General features: G+C 39.2%; 1 protein-coding gene across 1 annotated transcript in view; it reads left to right on the top strand.

Moving 5' to 3' along the window:
* LOC126156041 (adenylosuccinate lyase) overlaps positions 1–21,337 on the top strand; it is a 79,202-nt gene that overhangs the window by 20,062 nt on the left and 37,803 nt on the right. Inside the window, exons 3-6 of the mRNA XM_049916274.1 lie at positions 4,897–5,021; positions 8,469–8,626; positions 15,568–15,719; positions 16,250–16,467. Coding sequence (XP_049772231.1) covers positions 4,897–5,021; positions 8,469–8,626; positions 15,568–15,719; positions 16,250–16,467 — 653 coding nt within the window. The remainder of the gene's footprint in view (positions 1–4,896; positions 5,022–8,468; positions 8,627–15,567; positions 15,720–16,249; positions 16,468–21,337) is intronic.

Here is a 21,337-nt window from a genome sequence, read left to right as displayed (position 1 = left end):
ATACCAACAATTATGAGAAGGATAGATTGCTGCTCACTATAAGACAATACTTTGAGTTGCGGACGGCTCGATAAAAAGGCTGTTACATACTGGATTTCAGCCAAAGCGTTCTTCAGAAAAGAAAAGGAAACACACGCACTTTCACACAAGCAGGCACAACTAACGCGCGCGCGCGCGTACACACACACACACACACACACACACACACACACACACACGACCACTATCTCCAGCCACTCTGGTCAGAATGCTTGGCAGTGTGTAACAGTCTTTTTTTCATTTTGCCTGTCTGTCACTCAGCGTGTCATCTTTATGGTGAGTAGCAATCTACCTTTCCGTCATTATTTATTTCAAAATCATCATTTATTTTACCAATTTTACTCTTCAGGTATGGTAAAGAAGTTAATTTTTTGCAAGAAAGATTGGGTACAAAAATTCTACAGATTTATTGTACTTCAGGACAGTGTCCCCATTTTGAGCTCTACCTGGTTAAAAACACGATATAAAAAATTAAAATCTGTACACACAATTCTGATTGATGCCAGTCTAAAACGACCTTTTCCTTTTCTAGTCTCCTGATAACCAACTGTAACTGGACAAATACTACAAACTTGCAGTATTATCTATGAATGATGAACTGGAGTGAGATGGTGCATTGGTTATGATACTAGACTCTTGTCTTAGAATAGTTGGATTCAAGTTTCCACTAGATTATCTTGATTTACATTTTATGTTGTATCTCTAGACCTTAAGGGTAGTGCTTGGATGGTGTGTTAATCTAGTTCCTTAGCCAACACTTGTCTCCCTGAAGTAGTGCTCTGTTACAAATGTGCTCGTTGTTGAAAATTTGTTGATTTTTTCCCTTCCTAAACATGGAAAAAAAATTATTTCCTGATTTTGATTGCTGAGGAAAAGAGATGGAGAGATACAATTTTCAATCACCAACTTGTGGAAACATCCTGAATTTATTCGCAAATTTCTCTCCATCTTGCTTCTGTAGAGGTAATAGTGATCTGATAGGCTCAAAGTGCTATGTAATTTTTCCACTTGTACGAGAATGGAATGTATCACCTCAATAATAGAAAGTGCACACTAAATGGAGTGCACACAGCACATCTTATCAGTAGATATTCATCTTTCTCCATGGGTGAACTTTGACATGGAAGATGGCGACAGAAGCGGTAAAATGAGATAAATGCGGTGGACTGACTGCATCAAAATAGAAATGAGAACAAAGCAAACTTCTTAGAATCACTAGACCATGGAAGCACTCTGTATAATTTACAATTTCTATTTCACCATTGCTACTGTTGTCTACAAGAACTGTTCTACAAGATCCAATCATGAGTCTACTACTCTTCTCGCTATATGTAAATGATTCTTTATTTGGAAGAGAACCAAAATTTGTTTTACTGGGGATTATACTTTTTTCAAAATAAGTAAAGAAAGATCAACAGAGGTAATGAGAAATGGTGTTTTTGCAAAACTCATTAGCAGCTATAGTATGGAAGCGTGGGGTAGAATATTCTACTTGTTTGTGGTACATATTGATTGGAAATAAAGTTGACGCTACATACTGTACAGCTGCTAAAATGATTAGATTTGGTCTCTTTTATCTTAAGGTTAAACGGCTAACTTTTGTGGGAAAGGTTAGTTAACATATTTCAAACATTGTCATTCGATGATTACTTACAGGAAAATATTGTGGTAAACATTATTCATTGCACTAAGTGAGGTAACCAGAATTCCACTGAAGTGACAAGAGTCATGGGATATTCCTAATATCATGCTGGACCTCCTTTTGCCCACCATAGTGCAGCAAGTCGATGTACTGTGGATTCAACAAGTGGTTGGAAGTCCCCTGCAGAAATGTTGAGTCATACTGCCTCTATAGCTATCCATAATTGTGAAAGTGATGCTGGTTCAGGATTTTGTGCACAAAAAGACCTCTCAATTATGTCCCATAAATATTCCATTGAATTCATGTTGGGCAATCTGGGTGGACAGATCATTCACTGAAATTGTACAGAATGTTCTGACACAGTGCATTATCATCCATAAACATTCAATCATTATTTGGGACCATGAAGTCCATGAATGCATGTAATCAAATATAACCATTTCCAGTCAATTATAGGTACACTTGGACCACATGACCAAATCCATTCTATGTAAACACAGCCTACACCATTATGGAGCCACTACCAGCTTGCACAGTGCCTTGTTGAAAACTTGGGTCCACAGCTTCATGAGTTTTGTGCCACACTCAAACCGTACCATCAGCTCTTCCCAACTGAATTTGGGACTCATCTCACGAGGCCACAGTTTTACAGTCATCTATGATCTAACTGATGTGATCATCTACATCTACATCCATACTCCGCAAGCCACCTGGCGGTATGTGGCGGAGGGTACTTTGAGTACCTCTATCGGTTCTCCCTTTTATTCCAGTCTCATATTGTTTGTGGAAAGAAAGATTGTCGTTATGCCTCTCTGTGGGCTCTAATCTCTCTGATTTTATCCTCATGGTCTCTTCGCGAGATATACGTAGGAGGGAGCAATATACTGCTTGACTCCTTGGTGAAGGTATTTTCTCGAAACTTCAACAAAAGCCCATACCAAGCCACTGAGCGTCTCTCCTGCAGAGTCTTCCACTGGAGTTTGTCTATCATCTCCGTAACGGTTTCGCAATTACTAAATGATACTGTAACGAAGCGTGCTGCTCTCCGTTGGATCTTCTCTATCTCTTCTATCAGCCCTATTTGGTACAGATCCCACACTGGTGAGCAATATTCAAGCAGTGTGCAAACAAGTGTACTGTAACGTACTTCCTTTGTTTTCAAACTGCATTTCCTTAGGATTCTTCCAATGAATCTGTCTGGCATCTGCTTTACCGACAATCAACTTTATATGATCATTCCATTTTAAATCACTCCTGATGCCTACTACCAGATAATTTATGGAATTAACTGTTTCCAGTTGCTGACCTGCTACATTGTAGCTAAATGATAAAGGATCTTTCTTTGTATGTATTCGCAGCACATTACACTTGACTACATATTCAATTGCCATTCCCTTCACCATGCGTCAATTCGTTTCAGATCCTCCTGCATTTCAGTACAATTTTCCATTGTTACAACCTCTCGATATACTACAACATCATCCGCAAAAAGCCTCAGTGAACTTCTGATGTTATCCACAAGGTCATTTGCGTATATTGTGAATAGCAATGGTTCTACGACACTCCCTTGTGTCACACCTGAAATCACTCTTACTTTGGAAGACTTCTCTCCATTGAGAATGACATGCTGCTTTCCAATATCTAGGAGCTCTTCAATCCAATCACACAATTGGTATGATAGTCCATATGCTCTTACTTTGTTCATTAAACGACTGTGGGGAACTGTATCGAACACCTTGCGGAAGTCAAGAAATACGGCATCTACCTGGGAACCCATGTCTATGGCCCTCTGAGTCTCGTGGACGAATAGTGCGAGCTGGGTTTCATACGATTGTCTTTTTTGAAACCCATGCTGATTCCTTCAGAGTAGATTTCTAGTCTCCAGAAAAATCATTATACTCAAACATAATACGTGTTCCAAAATTCTACAACTGATCGACATTAGAGATACAGGTCTATAGTTCTGCACATCTGTTTGACGTCCCTTCTTGAGCCCAGGAGAGGCACTGCAGGTACTATTGTGCTATTGCCAAAGGCACTCACTTCGGTTGTATGCTGGCATAGCCCAATAATGCCAAATTTTGCCACTCTGCCATAAAAGATACATTCGTTGTACATTTGACTTTGATATCTGTGGTTGTTTAATGCAGTGTTGCTTGTCTGTTAGCATAGACAACTCTGTGCAAACGCAACTGTTCTCAATCATTAAGTGAAAGCTGTCAGCCACTGCATTGTCCATGGTGAGAGATAATGCCTGAAAATTGATATTGGTGGCACACTCTTGACACTGTGGATTTTGGAATATTGAATTCCCCAACGATTTCCAAAATTGAATGTCCTGTGTGTCTAACTCCAACTACCATTCTGTGTTCAAAGTCTATTAATTTCCTTCGTGTGGCCATAATCATGTCGAAAATCATTTCACATGAGTCATCTGAATGCGAATGACACCTACAACCTTGCACTGCCCTTTTATATCTTGTGTAGGTGACAATACTGCCACCTGTGTATGTGCATATTGCTATGTAGCCTCACAGTTCCTTTATAGTCTTCTATTTTAATTTATTTATGCCCATATTTAGCAACTTGACTCTTCAGCCACTACATTTGTACAAAATGGGGAACATTTTTTTTAAAGAAATACTGAAATTAATAACAATTGTAAATGGAAATTAACCATCATATGCCATCATTTACAAATTTCAGATTAACACTATTTTAAACAAGTATAAAAAAATTCCCTTACAACAAGAATAAGATGATAACCATCTCCATTTTCTGAACTCTGTCAATCACAGTGGACTTAAATTTCGTAATTGTAACAATATTCATGAAAATAATACGAGAAGGAAAACAATGATGTGCACTGTCCTCTCATTGACTCAGAATATTCGGGATAAGTGACCATAATACTTTGATAATCTACCTATAAAAATAAAATTTATGACAGAATAAATATATTTAATTGTGGGAGAAAGTAGTTTCTTCTTGACCATTCCATCTGTACTGTATACCAACTCACCAATGCTCAGGCAATGTTGAAGTTTCTGTTGATAACATTTTGTACTCATTGTAAAATAGTCTCTACCATGAAATCACAAAAAGTTAAGGGCTAATGATTTACATTAACTTTGCATACGTATTAATCACAACAGTAAAATTGTTATAGTAGTATGCTTAAAAAAAATAATATATGCTTGATTTTACTTCTGCAGGACCTGATTATAATTCGCGATGGTTTCAACATTCTCCTGCCTAAATTGGCTAACTGCATTGATAAACTTTCCAAGTTTGCTGCTGCATACAAGGATATGCCTACACTTGGATTTACACACATGCAGTGAGTATCAATTGACGATAACACTGTACAGTTCTGTAGTGTTACATAGCTCAATGGTGCCTTGAAATGAATGCTTGTTTATCAAGAAATATGCTTTTTAAACTGTAATCTCCATTATTATTTGTATTTAAATCATCCATGACAATGTCTTGTTCAATTTTTGTAAGAAAATAAATAACTTTTTCCAGATGAAATCATTTTGAGATTGTGCAAGGGGTAGGTTCTAAGGGTTTATTTTACAAAACTAGAAAATAAATATTGATTTGTAATGAAGATGCACATTTTATATCAGTTAGTGTACATTCTGTGATTGCTGCTTTGTGTAGTTGATAAAGGTGTGTTGTTGTTGTTGTTGTTGTTGTTGTTGTTGTGGTCTTCAGTCCTGAGACTGGTTTGATGCAGCTCTCCATGCTACTCTATTCTGTGCAAGCCTCTTCATCTCCCAGTACCTACTGCAGCCTACATCCTTCTGAATCTACTTAGTGTATTCATCTCTTGGTCTCCCTCTACGATTTTTACCCTCCACGCTGCCCTCCAGTACTAAATTGGTTATCTCTTGATGCCTCAGAACATGTCCTTCCAAACGATCCCTTCTTCTAGTCAAGTTGTGCCACAAACTTCTCTTCTCCCCAGTTCTATTCAATACCTCCTCATTAGTTATGTGATCTACCCATCTAATCTTCAGCATTCTTCTGTAACACCACATTTTGAAAGCTTCTATTCTCTTCTTGTCTAAACTATTTATCGTCCATGTTTCACTTCCATACATGACTAGACTCCATACAAATACTTTCAGAAATGACTTCCTGACACTTAAACCAATACTCGATGTTAACAAATTCCTTTTCTTCAGGAACGCTTTCATTGCCATTGCCAGTCTACATTTTATATCCTCTCTACTTCGACCATCATCAGTTTTTTTGCTCCCCAAATAGCAGAACTCCTGTACTACTTTAAGTGTCTCATTTCCTAATCTAATTCCCTCAGCATCACCCGACTTAATTCGACTACATTCCATTATCCTCATTTTGCTTTTGTTGATGTTCATCTTATACCCTCCTTTCAAGACACTGTCCATTCTGTTGAACTGCTCTTCCAAGTCCTTTGCTGTCTCTGACAGAATTACAATGTCATTGGCAAACCTCAAAGTTTTTATTTCTTCTCCATGGATTTTAATACCTACTCCGAACTTTTCTTTTGTTTCCTCTACTGCTTGCTCAATATACAGATTGAATAGCATCAGGGAGAGGCTACAACCCTGTCTCACTCCCTTCCCAACCACTGCTTCCCTTTCTTGTCCCTTGTCTCTTATAACTGCCATCTGCTTTCTGTTCAAATTGTAAATAGCCTTTCGCTCCCTGTATTTTACCCCTGCCACCTTCAAAATTTGAAAGAGAGTATTCCTGTCAACATTGTGAAAAGCTTTCTCTAAGTCTACAAATGCTAGAAACGTAGGTTTGCCTTTCCTTAATCTTTCTTCTAAGATAAGTCGTAGGGTCAGTATTGCCTCACGTGTTCCAACATTTCTATGGAATCCAAACTGATCTTCCCCGAGGTTGGCTTCTACCAGTTTTTCCATTCGTCTGTAAAGAATTCGCGTTAGTATTTTGCAGCTGTGACTTATTAAACTGATAGTTCGGTAATTTTCACATCTGTCAACACCTGCTTTCTTTGGGATTGGAATTCTTATATTCTTCTTGAAGTCTGAGGAAATTTCGCCTGCCTCATACATCTTGCTCGCTAGATGGTAGAGTTTCGTCAGGACTGGCTCTCCCAAGGCCGTCAGTAGTTCTAATGGAATGTTGTCTACTCCCGGGGCCTTGTTTCGACTTAGTTCTTTCAGTGCTCTGTCAAACCCTTCATGCAGTATCGTATCTCCCATTTCATCTTCATCTACCTCCTCTTCCATTTCCATAATATTGTCCTCAAGAACATTGCCCCTGTATAGACCCTCTATATACTCCTTCCAACTTTCTGCTTTCCCTTCTTTGCTTAGAACTGGGTTTCCATCTGAGCTCTTGATATTCATACAAGTGGTTCCCTTTTCTCCAAAGGTCTCTTTAATTTTCCTGTAGGCAGTATCTATCTTACCCATCATGAGATAAGCCTCTACATCCTTACATTTGTCCTCTAGCCATCCCTGCTCAGCCATTTTGCAGTTCCTGTCGACCTCTTATTTCAGACGTTTGTATTCCTTTTTGCCTGCTTCACTTGCTGCATTTTTGTATTTTCTCCTTTCATCAATTAAATTCAGTGTCTCTTCTGTTACCCAAGGATTTCTACTAGCCCTCGTCTTTTTACCTACTTGATCCTCTGGATAAAGATGTATTTTCCTATTTTCCTACAGATAATTTTTTTTAAACCTGTGGAGCTCTTTGGCTATGAATGGATGAATGACCGTATGAATGAATATGCTAGTAAATTGGCTAAGTTTACTCTCATTTCCCTTCATTTTCAATGATAATGTGTCAAGAAAAGCATTTGCCTGCATCTTCTATACTTTTGGTGTGATTACATAACTATTTCTTAATAGACCCTTTTTTTTGCTTTTCATTCTCTGACATATGCAATGTTCCAATGATGTTTTCTTTTATTATTTGTAATTGGGTGGCTTCAGTAATTACAACAGAATGTTTATTGCTGAATATTGTCGTTATGAGATACTGTAGTGAGTGTCAGTTTTCACATGTGTTCATTGAATGGCCACTAGTTAGCAAGTTATTGAAAAACTCGTAAATTCTTGAAATCTACATATCCTGAGTCCAGGAACAATTTTGTTTCATATGCATACACACCTTTGAGTACAAAACATACAAATATTTTGAGTATAGCAGAGTACTTGTTATTTTTGTGAATAAAGATTTTTCGTAGCCTATTTTTTTTTGAACTTCTAGTTCATAGTGTGTGACACTCTGTGCTGATGTCTTGAAATTTTATACAGAACATGAGAAACAAATCTTAACTGCATAGAAAATTTTTGTTTTTATCACTGTGCAAAAACTGAGCATCATTAGTTTTAACTTGTGCTTGCATTTAGTACTGGAGATATAAACTAATTTAAAAGATGTAACATATTACAAAAATTGAACATCATTTGGGGGAGGGAGAGGAGTCATTAGAGTACTTATGACAAATGTTTTATATTAATTTTTTTTGTAAATTTGTACTGTCTTGCTAAGTCTGCTTGACCTCCTGGATAAATTTATTACTTAGATGGTTAATAACACTGTTTCCTTCACCCCTTCATTTCTTTTGCCAAATGAAGAATGTCAGTTTCAGACCCAGATTTTGTTGTATTCTGTTCTTGTTTATTAACCGATAACCTCGCTGTTTGGTCTCTTCCCCCAACCAACCAACCAACCAACCAACCATCTTGTTTATTGCATGCACATAAATAGCAGAGGGCTGCTGTTAAATTATTTTCTTTAATAATAATAATTTTGGTAGACCTGCACAGTTAACAACTGTGGGGAAGCGAGCATGCCTCTGGCTGCAGGACCTGCTAATGGATGAACGAGCTCTTTGCCGAGCCAGAGATGACCTTCGCTTTCGAGGAGTCAAAGGCACAACTGGTACACAGGCTTCCTTCTTGCAGCTGTTCAATGGTACGTTATTCCATAGAAAATGATTTTTTTTCTGATCTCTTTCTTCATTGATAGAATGCTCCTCTCCCACCCATCTGTCCTATCCTCTCCTCTTCTCTCAAGTGTTCTTTTCTGTTCCTTCATTTCTCCTAGGTTTGCTGTTTATAAGGGCTTTGTCAGTGCATTTTGACTTTGGTAATTGCATGTTTGCTTCTTCAACAACACAGGTTTTGTTGGACACCAATTAAGTACAAATAAATGACAGAAAATAACAGAGCCTAACTCTTCTTGAACCAAACATAAAACAAAGGCTCCTGACAATTTAAGTACTCTACACAATGCCACACGCATAATACAATGCAATTGAAAATTTAAAAGAAACGACAGGCTGGTTTTTAACATTTAAGTGTTATGTTGCAGTTGGTAAATTCTTTTATATCATAGAATGGGTTGCCTACTAACCAATCATACATGTTTGTTTGAATGCTTGATCTGGTAAATCACTTACAGTTTGTGGAAGCTTATTAAATAATTTGTGCCCCATGAGTTCATAGCTGTTAAGTGATTTTGACTGAATGTTGTATGGAGTATAAAAACATGTATTGCTTCTTGTGTTGTAGCAATATATATTTTCTCTGTATTGTGCTTCCGCTGTGTGTGTGTGTGTGTGTGTGTGTGTGTGTGTGTGTGTGTGTGTGTGTGTGTGTGTGTGTTGTGAAGGTTATTACTGTCAAGATTTCTTTTATTCATTAAACAAAGGTTTACAGTGTACCTTATGTGAAGAACCTAACATCTTTCTTCTGCAATAATAAGATGTCATGCACACCACTAGAGTGCCCCCATAAGATAATACCAAATGGTACTACGCTTTGCAAAAATGAAAAATATGATGATGTGACATATATTTCAGGTACACAATCACTAAGTTGCCTTAACAAGGAAATTACTCTCAACAGCTTACAACTAATATACTGTACATATTGACTCCAAGATAATCTATCATCTAAATATACCACCAAAAATTTGATATAAGTTGGCTCATCTGGAATCTTGTCTTTCAGACTAAAAGCCAACTGTTGTGTTTTGTTTTCATTCTGCAAGAATCCATTTGCTTTAAACCAATAGGATGCTTTGATCAACTGTCTTTGCAACACAAGTCTTAAGCCTACTAAAATCATTACTAGTGTGTAGAAAAGTGATATCATCAGCATATAGAACTGTACTGGATTTGACAAATGATGGCTGGTTGTTAATCACTATGAGGAACAAGAAAGGGCCGAGTAAAGATCCCTGTGGAACACCTGCCTTAATTTATTCTGTACTGGACATTTTTTTTTCGCAACACAGACAAATTGCTTAAATTGATTTAAGCAAAGCCTTTGTCCTTAAACACTCCAAGAACATATTTGACTTTAGGTTCTATAGCAGTAATTGCTGACAGATTTTTCCTAGAGCCATATTGAGATCCACTAATTATTACTAGAGTTTCAAAGTAATCATATAACTGTTGGTAAACAGTATATTCAAATACTTTAGAGAAAGATGGAACTTGGCCTGTAACTTGTGGGTGAGTGTGTATCTCCCTTTTTGTATACTGGAATTACCCTAGACTGTTTAAGTTCATCAGAAAAATATCCCTCAGATATACACTTGTTTGTACAATATGTTAAGTGATACACAATACTTTCTTTAACATGTGACAAGATATGTTGTATACATCTGCGTTGCCTGCTGATTTCAACTGTTTCACTATTCTTAGAATGAAATGAGACGAGACCTTGGAGAAGTTAAATATACTTGTATTTGTAGAAGATTTACAAAACATTTTTAAAAATAATTCTGATGAGCTGATATCAAGTTTGATAATACAGGGTGTATACGGCCCGGGACATCCGGGGAAAACCCGTGAATTTTTTCATCCGGGACAAATCCGGGAAAAACCCGGGAATTTTTTAGAATTCCGCGATTTTTCATTGTTTTAGATTTCAGTTAGTTTTGTAGGTTTGACGTGTAAGATCAGATACGCTGACAAAGAACTTTAGTCCACTACTGCTGAATAATACTGCAGCAATGGAACATAAATCAGAGAATAACACCAAAATAAAAGTTTAGTTGGATAGAAAATGGGTAATTTACACAATGCACAGACCAGTTTGCCGAGACCGAAAAGTGACAAAGGCTTTAGGTCGAAGATTATGCAGTACGTCCGTAACAACTAACGTGCATTCGATGTGCGTGACGTCACAATTGTTTAAATTTCTAACAGATCACCAGAAAATATTACGAATAGTGGCTGGAGATGCGTTACTTTCGAATTAAATTTCCATGCAAGATGATTTATGTTACGTGTGAGAATGTGCAGTGAATTTCTTAAATCACATGGCTTTATAACTCTCATTCAAAACATAACACTTTGAGGATCAGCTATTTGAAAAATGTCAGGCCCAGAAGATGTCATTTATGCCACTATTTAAAATTTTACCGGCACATTAGTATTTGATATGACTTAACATGTAACACACGCTAAAAAAGACTGAGCTTCAGGTTAATTTTCATATTTAATGTTGTTCTTTCATAGATAAAAAATTATGCAATCGATGCGAAAAAGTGTATTGACCTTCAAAAAAATGTGCATAATGTGTTACTGAGCAATGTCACAAGTCTCTTCATGCCAGAGCACTTCGACTTTTCTACGCAACTGATAATCATTTTGGCACGATTTGAATTGCCAAATTAGAGCCTGTTGGTAGGCCTACGGACTTCCTATCTTTGTAGGACTAATAACAGTGGATGCCAATAGACGATGCAATTGTCGTTCGTACATACACATCTGCTTACGAGTTAACCGGTGTAGAAACGCACTTAGCTGAGTTGAGCGAGCTCGGCGTAACTTCGTAACGTACGCGCCGCGGCCTGTCTTTCTCGTAGGCACCGCGGCCTGTCTTTCTCGTAGGCCTCGTGTTCCGAATAACTGCCGTCATTCGCTAGCGATGTCACGTGACATGAGCTATGACTGGCTGACGAAAGTGCATCGCTCAACGCAATCTCTATTTTAGAGTTTCAGAAGCTGCCGTGCTGTAATTTGTGGAATTTGTGTAAATACTTTCGCAATACGAAAATAATTGTCTCGCATCAAACAACTTTCCAAACGCATTGTTTTTCCAGGATTTCGTTTCCTAAAGTGGTGGGACGTCCTCCGCCGGTATAAGACCTTTACGATTCAAAGGACTGATACATTTTATAGCTCCGAGGGAAAGTATACTGTTACTTAACCCGGATGTATTTTCACCCGCTTTATACGCAATTTCATCCGGGAGAAATTGTGTTTTTAACCGGGAAATCCGGGAAAAATCCGGGAATTTTTTTTTCTTGTCCACGTAGACACCCTGTAATAGTATTTCCTACTTCTTCAACTGATTTAATAAAAAATCATTGTATTGTTGGGAACTGATATTAATTTTTTTGTTTCTTGCATATTTGGCAACACTATTTATTAGTTTCCATGCAGCTATACACTTACTGGTGGAATTCTCAATACTGCTGCAATTGTGTGCTTTTTTGGCTTCCACAATGGCTTTTTTATACTCTTTCCTACATGCAACATAGGCTATTCTGGCATAGTCAGTCTTCAGACTATTAAATATTTTGTGCAAGAACATAACTTAAATATTCATATTTGTCAGCTGTCCGTCATACCATGGATTTTGATGTTGAAGCCAAAAATGCTTTAAAAACTGATCAGATGTTGTTTTTCCTGACAGATCAGTATGTAAAAGGTATTGTGTGTCACCATAACATTGGTCAAAACAGTCTTTCTCAAGAAGAGTTCTACAAAGTCTGATAATTTTTTCATCAGTGACAAGTCTGACAATGACAACTTTTGGGACAGGCCAAATTATATTAATTTTTTCAAGAGGGAACCATTTTATAAAATTTAAAGATACAAAATTATGTTCAGAAAACAGAAACACTGCCACATCACATGATACCTCAGTACTTTTAAAATTGCCAAAAATATTGTCAAGGCATGCTGATCCCTTGTGGGCGCATTATTGATAGAGTGAAAATTGAACTGTATTAGTACATTTTTCAGTCTGTGACACTAAGTTTATACACTGTTGTCCCAAAACCAGCATTCATATCTCAACCTATTAATATGTTCTAAAGTTCTAGTCTCTCTAAATACATCTAACAGCATATACAATGTTTCTAAAAATATGTTGATGATACCCTTATGTGATCTGTTCAGGGATATTATTACTAATTTACTTAGTGTTTGAGAACACAGTAACTTTGTCCAGTTGAGAAGTACACTGATACAGACTGCGCTCTCAGAGCATGCACTCACTGTTGTACACACACAGTAGCCACCTCTATGCAGACTGCACCACATTAGGAAAATAAGACACATTCATGAACAAGCAAACATTCCTAACTGACTGGGAATAGCAAAGTTCAATGTCACAAAGTCATTGTAAATATGACCACTGAAGAACAGTCCGAAGAACTGACATGGAATGGCTCACACTTGTCTATGATGTTTCTCTGTCAATCTGGGTCCAATTGGCAGCTGGATAATACATTCTCACTTGTCTGTGTTGTTTCTCTGTCAACCTGGGGCCTACTGGCAGCTGGATAATACATTCTTCTGGTGGGTAGTTGGTAGTGATAGTGTAGCATGATTCTCCACCAGTGGCAGTGAGTGAGAGATGACCTTCTTGGGTTGGTTTGAATTCCTCCCCCCCCCCCCCCCCCCCCCCATCTTTGTCTCTGTCTCTCAATATCTATCCTATAGAATCCAGAAATGAGTACTAGTTTTGAGAGCAGGATCATCAGTAAGAACTAACTGAAATTCCATTTATTGAGCTCATAAAAAAGTACAGATAGATCTGAACTACCTGTCTCAGCAGTGTGTGCTCCTGTTTATACACACATAGAATTTTCTAACAGATTACAGTAGTACAGAAATAAGGAAGTCCAAGAGCATTCTGGAGATTGCAAATGTTAAATGATAAATAACTGCAGGAGGCAAGAACCGGACTGGTGACCCACATGTCACCAGGCAGTGGCCATTATTGTCAAATATTAAGAGTAAAAGATGATGACCATTTTTGAGTAATATAAAAAATAAAAATAATGCACAGTTGAATGATAACCAATGCTGTAATCATAACGTTTAGTAAGAATATAAGGGAAACTGTGGGAGGGATTTACAAATGTCTGTGGTAGTATGGGCTGGATACTGAAATAATTTGTTATATATTGAATGATTACTCCCTCCCAGTGGTAACAAATAGTGCAGCTGCTAATAAACAAATACAAATGTGTTAAATTTACCCTGAGAAAACAACATGTTAAGTGCAGTGCACAGGTTGGAGGAATAGTGCACAACAGCAGATTTTCATCATCATCATCATCATCATCATTCATGACAGTGGCTTGCTTGGCCTGTGTAAAAAAATTGGACTGTGAAAAAATTGGGACTTTGTACGGGTGCTGATGATCGCGCAGTTGAGCACCCCGCCAACCAGTCATCATCATCATCATCATCATCATCATCATCATCATCATTAACAGCAGATTTTGATTTGGCTGACTTTATTTTGGTTATGTTTTGTTTTTATTTTGCAGTAGCTTATTGTTGTAATGTCATTCCATAATACTTATTCATTTAGTCTGTGCTACTCCACATGTCCACTGATATGCAGATGCTGCAAAACATTTTTTTAGTAGTTTGGATATCTTTAGTTGTTGATAAGTAGTGGTTTACTCATACAAATAACAACAACTAGTAATAAGTACACAAGAAAGGTAAGGTAAAGGTAAAGACCTGAATCCTGGACCTAAGGAGCCAAACAGACCTGGCTGATCAACATTTCATTCTCTGCCATTGGCATCATGGGATGTGGTATGGGGTGCTTGTGGTCAGAACACTACCCTCCCAGTTGTTGTCGGGTTTCTTGACCTTGGAACTGCTACTAATTGGTCAAGTAGGTCCTTAGTTGATCTCATGAGGCTGAGTACACCCCATACTAGTTCTACCACCAAGGAAAAATCCCTGGTAGTACCAGGAATCATATACGGGTCCACAACAAGATAGTCACACTGACCACTCAGCAACAGAGGCAGACTAGCAGCTATTTTTCCAAAGTGGCAGCTTCGTTAGGAATCTAATTATGGAAAAGCTAAGCCGAGTGAGCATAAATACAAAGGTGATTCAAACGAAAACCTAAAAACTGCTATAATATTTCTAAGTGTAACAATGAACAACAAACTTACATGTCATTTTGTAATATAGTCTCCCTAATGTTGAGTGCATTATTCCATTGTTTTAGGAGTGCATAGATACCATGATGAAATAATTATTTTGGTCATTTGTGTAGCCAGTCATGCACTGTTGTTGTCATTTCTGAAATGCCTGCCTTCCATTGCTTTTTTCAGTGCACCAGACAGATGAAAGCCACTAGGATTGAGGTCTAGTGAATAAGGAGTATGTACCAGGCATTCAAATTTATGTTCCCGAACGGCCTCAACTGTCTCACGGGCTGTATGAGGTCGGGTGTTGTTGCACTATAGCAATACTCCTGAAGTTAGAAGTCCTCATTGTTTACTCCTGATTGCAGAGCAGAATTGATTTTTCAGCATGTCCGAATAAAAACACTACTGCCACCTGCCAACTCCAACACGCCACTTTTCAAAATTTTTTGGAACTTTCATTTGAATCACCCTCATAGTTTATAGTTGCATATGAATAGTTAATTTTTATTAATAAATAAATAAAAAGAAACAAACCTGTGCTTATCCTTACTAATGTATACTTTGACTTGGTCCACATTCCCATAGGTTTTCTTTTCGTGTAGAGTGTAAAAAACATGGCAATTGAATGACTGAATTAATAAATGAACTTTATTCATAGCTGGTAATTTTGCATGACTACTAAACAATCTTACCCAAAATTTCAGGTGACAGCAGAAAGGTCAAAGAACTTGACAAACTAGTAACTGAGATGGCAGGATTCTCCAGATCATTCATAATTTGTGGTCAGACATACACAAGGAAGGTGGACACTGAGTGTGTAGCAACGCTGAGCAGCCTTGGTGCCTCTGTACATAAGGTGACTCATTGTAATAATATCTGTTCTTCTATGTGCTTTAAGTTTCTTGTTTGTTTGTTTGCTTGCTTGTTCTTATTCAGTTTGTAGGATGTTCCAATAAACCACTCTCTAAGAATATTCGTCAGTGCTGTGAATTCAAACAGTTTAGTTTTGTAATTGTGAAGCAGTTAGTTGGCACTGTGAAATACTTAACTTCCACAAAAAGTGTGGAATAATTATACATTTAGTTGACTGTAGGATTCTGGAATGTACTCATATAAATACCTGTAGTATTATTATTAAGTAATGATCTTTCTTGAAGATGATAAGAGATGTATTTTGATTATTTTTTGAATAATATCACTTTTTAAAATATCTCCTTGCCTACATGATATACCGTACCCAAAAACCCATTGTAAGTACTTGGCAGAAAAACAGTTTTTTTAAATAAAATTATCCATTATATGGTTGTCATGGACTTTTTGATAGAGCTCCACAAGAAGAAACGTGTACTTACATTTAATTGATACTTACATAATTTTGTTTTTTAGATTTGCACTGACATACGCTTGTTAGCAAATATGAAAGAACTGGAAGAGCCTTTTGAGCAGACACAAATTGGTTCAAGTGCTATGCCATACAAACGCAATCCGATGCGTAGTGAACGTAGTTGCTCCATAGCTCGCCACCTTATGTCACTGTGCAATAACACTCTCCAAACTGCTGCCACCCAGTGGATGGAGAGGACACTTGATGACTCAGCTAACAGGTAAAGTAAACTGAAAAGAATTCTTATGCAATCTACTAGTCAACCACTTTCTTAGTTTTATCTCTACATTTTTCAGCTGGGTTTTGCCTTGGCGTATCTAACAAAAAAATACTTTTTCAGTGATATCGTTGTGAATTTTTTTCAATACATTCATTACCTTGAGGGCATCTTAGCAAGTGAAAGATTTTTAACTATCAGGAATATGCATAATTCTGTAATATGTGTGTGTGTGTGTGTGTGTTTGAGAGAGAGAGAGAGAGAGAGAGAGAGAGAGAGATATGTACAAACAAAGAAACTGAATCAAGACTTTTGCTGTTTTCAGCTAAGTTATGAAATCAGCTATTGAGTGGAAGTTGTAGCATTAATTAAAACTTTTCCAGTTCCAGGATTGCATTTGTTATGGAAATAACAAGAGTTCGCAGAATGTGAAACATTCACCTATATGCAGTAATCCTCTAAGAAACCTACGGTATTGAATAGTAGGATGAAATTCTACTTTTTGTTGTGGTATTCAAATGATTAGTTAAATGATTGGAAACTTTTTTTGTCTGCGTAGCGTATTTCACTTACACATCATACTGATTGTTTCATGGTGAAATGAACAATTTCTGTTTTTGCAAAGTTTAATTTCAAATTATTGTTTTTTACCCATGCCTCCACATACCCAAGTGTCTGCACAATACAGTGGATTGCAGATTAAGTCTTCATTGGTTTTACAGAAGACTATTGCTGTTGAATCATCTGCATAGATGATGATACCTGACTCAACCTGACATGGTATATCATTGATGTAATACAGAAATAGCAGTGGCCCTAATGTTGAGCTTTGTGGGACACCTAATTGTATGTGTTTCCAGTCAGAATGGAATTTATTGCTACTGTTATTAACAAGTACTCTTTGTTTTCTGTTTGTCAAGATTTTCCGTGAAAACCATAGATAGTCAGTTTTTGAAGAAGCCAGTCATGATTTACAGTGTTGAAGGGTTTGGTAGGATCGCAAAAGATGCCTGATGCATACATTTTATTATTGAGACAAGTGCTAACTTTTGTGACCAATTCAGTTATTGCATGGGGTGTGCTGGAGCCTTTCCTGAAACCATACTGATTGTATAAAATAATATTGTGGAATGAATTATAATTTTCTATCTGGTTACATGCAGCTCTTTCAAATATGTTTTGAAAAAAAAATTGGTAACACTGAGATAGGGCTATAGTTTCCATTTTCATCTTGTTTGTCCCTTTTATGAATTGGCAGAACTTGAGCATATTTTAACCAATACTGATTGTACAAGGGGCATTCAAAAAGAAATGAGCTGGAGGCATAAATACCTGTATGTTACACTTGTCACACTGTGACACAAGGTGGTGAATGGCTGTCTCATAAAATTCCAGGGGCTGCGATGTTAACCAGTTCTGCGCATACAGCTGGACGTCGTTGTCTGAGGTGAATCGTTTGTTCCTCAGAGCCTTTTGGAGGGGACAAAAAATGCCCCCCTTCTGATTCAGTTCCTGCAGCATGGGGCAACAGTGTATGCCCAGCATTACTCGCAAACCTTGACCACCCTTTGCCAAGCGATCAAATCAAAACGACCATGCAATCTCACCCATGGGGTCATTCTGCTCCACGACAATGCAAAGCATAATATGGCCAACATAGTTGCGACACTCTTGAAGAAATTCAAATGGGAGGTTCTGGGCCACCCACCCTCCATACAGTCTGGATCTCTCTTCCTGTGATTACGCTATTTTTGGTCGCCTTTAAAAGGCTCTGATGGGTAAACAATTCACCTCGGACGACAACTTCCAGCTGTACGTGCGGAACTTGTAAATATCGCAGCCCTGGGAATTTTAAGAGACAGCCATTCACTGCCTTGTGTCACTGTGGGACAACTGTCTCAACAGCCAGGGTCAGTATTTCTAACATACAGGTACTGGTTTCTGTAATTATGCCTCCATCTTGTTTCTTTTTAACATCCCTTATATTATTTTAATGGGAAGATCACCACAACCTACTGAGTTTAGATATTTTAGAGATATTATGATTTTAGACATCAGATCTTGAAACATGTGAGAACTTAAAATCCGAGCAATTTCTCTCTGCCATACTGGGAACTGTACTTGGTGGTGAGGAGTAACCAATTTTGTTACGACTAATGAAGAAATTATTGAAGGATTCACATATGCCGCTGGAATCTGTTTCTGTCCTACCATTTATCATTAGTTTAGAGGGACATTTTTTCTCATTTCATTGCCAGCCTCACTTCTTGTAACAGACCAAACAGCTTTGGATTTTTTTTTCCATTTAAAATGAATGTATTGTTTTCAGTACGATTTGCTAGTTTAACTAATTTGTCAAATGTTTTCTGAATGTGCTAATTTATTTAAGAAATTCAGTATTTTGATTGACTTTTGCCTCCATATCCAGTTTCCTCTTCTTGATGCTAGACACACTAATTTCTTTAGTTACCCATGGTCTACTTTCATGAGACTCAGTCCATACTGTTACAAAAGGGAAGCATTCATTGAATATGCTTGTGAATTTGGTTGAAACCTTCTTGTAGTTTTCATTTGTTGAAGTGTGTTTGCTGACTGACCATACAGTGAGGCTTGGTTTTTAGTAAATACCTCCACATTTTCTTGGCTGGAGTCCCTACATCTATTTGTTGTGCACCCCTGCGGGTTCTGGGGTTAGAATAGGCCCGCGGTATTCCTGCCTGTCGTAAGAGGTGACTAAAAGGAGTCTCAACTGTTTCGGCCTTTAATGTGATGGTCCCCATTGGGGTTTGACCTCCATTTTTCCAAATTCAACAGAAGTACGAGCCTTTTGGGCAAGGACATCTTACGTGGTGCACCATGAGTCCTCTGTGCCCTAAGACCTTGGCACTCCTGATCGCCTTGGCGTCATCACTGCACCCTCCATCCCTCATTTTGGGCTTACACAGCTGATGCATTGTGTAAGTTATGCCCTTAGTGCGTCACCATCTGCAGCCACGATCACTATGGACTACCCATGGCACCCAAAATCCAGCACGGTAGCCAGCCCATTGTGGTGGGGTCATCATGTACCCTCTAGGTTGTAGCCCCCTGACAACACAGGGATCGTACTGCCGATGCCTCAGCTGACACCTCCCCACGTAAGCCAAGAAGTTGATGCTCGTCTCTCTGGGGCATCAGAACTCCCGGCAACGGCCATCCTGCCAGGTGGCCTTTGCTGTGGCTGGGTGGCGCCCGTGGGGAGAGCCCCTGGTCGGAGTGGGTGGCATCGGGGCGGATGCCCCGCAATGAAGCGGGTGAAGTCTCAATCCGGTGGTCGCACGACTGCCAACGTCTCTAAGCACAGTAAGACAGAATTTAATGCTGTGACATACAACCCCAAATCGTTCCCTTCCCTAGCCACGCCATGGGAGGAACGTAGGACTGCGGACAGACAGGAGCCATATTCACCGCGATACCTTGTGTGCAGCAGAACCGATGGGGATTCGTTTTTGGGGACTAAGCCTCTCTTCTTTGTTCACCATCTTGAAGATAAGTTTGGGGCATCTGCACAGTCACGGGCGTTACTCGCCTGTGAGAAGCTCGGTGACATCCCCGTTCATGTCACTCCTCATAAGTCCTTAAATTTGGTCCAGGGGATTATCTTTCATAAAGATCTTCTGCTACAGTCTGATGACGAGCTACGGGAGAACCTGGCACGACAAGGTGTGCACTTTGTCCGTCATGTCTTTAGGGGGCCCAAGGATAATAGGGTCACTACCGGTGCCTTCACCCTGGCCTTTGAGGGTGACTGCTTGCCTGAGAAGGTCAAGGTCATGATCTACCGGCGTGATGTCAAGCCCTATGTCCTGCCCCCTATGCGATGCTTCCAGTGCTGGAAGTTCGGACATATGTCCTCCAGATGCACTGCCAGCCCCACGTGTCGTGATTGTGGACGACCTTCACATCCTAATGCTCCATGTGCTCCGCCTCCCACCTGTGTTAACTGTGGGGAGCATCATTCTCCCTGCTCGCCAGACTGTGCAGTCTACCAAAGAGAGCGGAATATACAAGAAATTAAGACCATGGACCGTTTAACTTACCAAGAGGCAAGGAAGAAGCTAGAACGGCTCAACCCCACATCTATGTTGAAGAGTTATGCTGCTGCAACTCTGCCGCCACCAGTCCCTGCAAAGACTCCCTTCTCAGTTGGCCCACAGAACAGTAAAGTTACGCCTGCCCCACCGCTGGTAGGGGCCACACTCTCTTCCACTGCTCCCAAAACACCCGGTTTGGGAGCAGTGGACCCCGAACAACTGGGGACATCCATCCCAACCTCTCAGCCGGAGAGGCACCAGCCTCCTCAGGCCTCTTTCGTTCGGAAGGGGTCCCTTGGGGGAGTCCCTTCCAAGGATTTTACCAGTGTCTCGCAAGACGCTAGCCAGTGGCTGAGGAAGCCACCAGCTGCTGGTCGAAGGGCTTCACGCTCTTCCTCTGTTCCTGACAATGCATCAGGAAAGCCCTCCCAGCATGCGAACCCTCCTCCCAAAGACATGAGAGAGAAGAGGAAGCTCTCTAAGAAGCCTAAGGACCCAGTGGTTCCCGCGCCAACGCTTCCTGTCAGCTTAGCCTCTGAGGATGAGGTCGAGCTCTTTGCGTCTCCTGATGACCTCGATCTCGCCGTCTCAGAAACGATGGCAGTTGCGACGTCAGTCACTCAGTCGGTGGCAGCATGTGACTCTGTGAAGTAATTTGCTTTTTCAGTACCTTCATGCCCTTACAGGACACGCTTTGTACAATCCTCCAGTGGAATTGTGGCAGTTATTTTAGCCATCTCCCTGAGCTATGACAGCTTCTAAGCCTGACACCTGCTTTCTGCATTGCCCTCCAGGAAACC

This window comes from Schistocerca cancellata, chromosome 2 (genome assembly GCF_023864275.1).
Source record: "Schistocerca cancellata isolate TAMUIC-IGC-003103 chromosome 2, iqSchCanc2.1, whole genome shotgun sequence".
NCBI lineage: Eukaryota > Metazoa > Arthropoda > Insecta > Orthoptera > Acrididae > Schistocerca > Schistocerca cancellata.
Note: the sequence above shows the minus strand (reverse complement) of the source record. Positions and strands in the feature narration are given on the sequence as shown.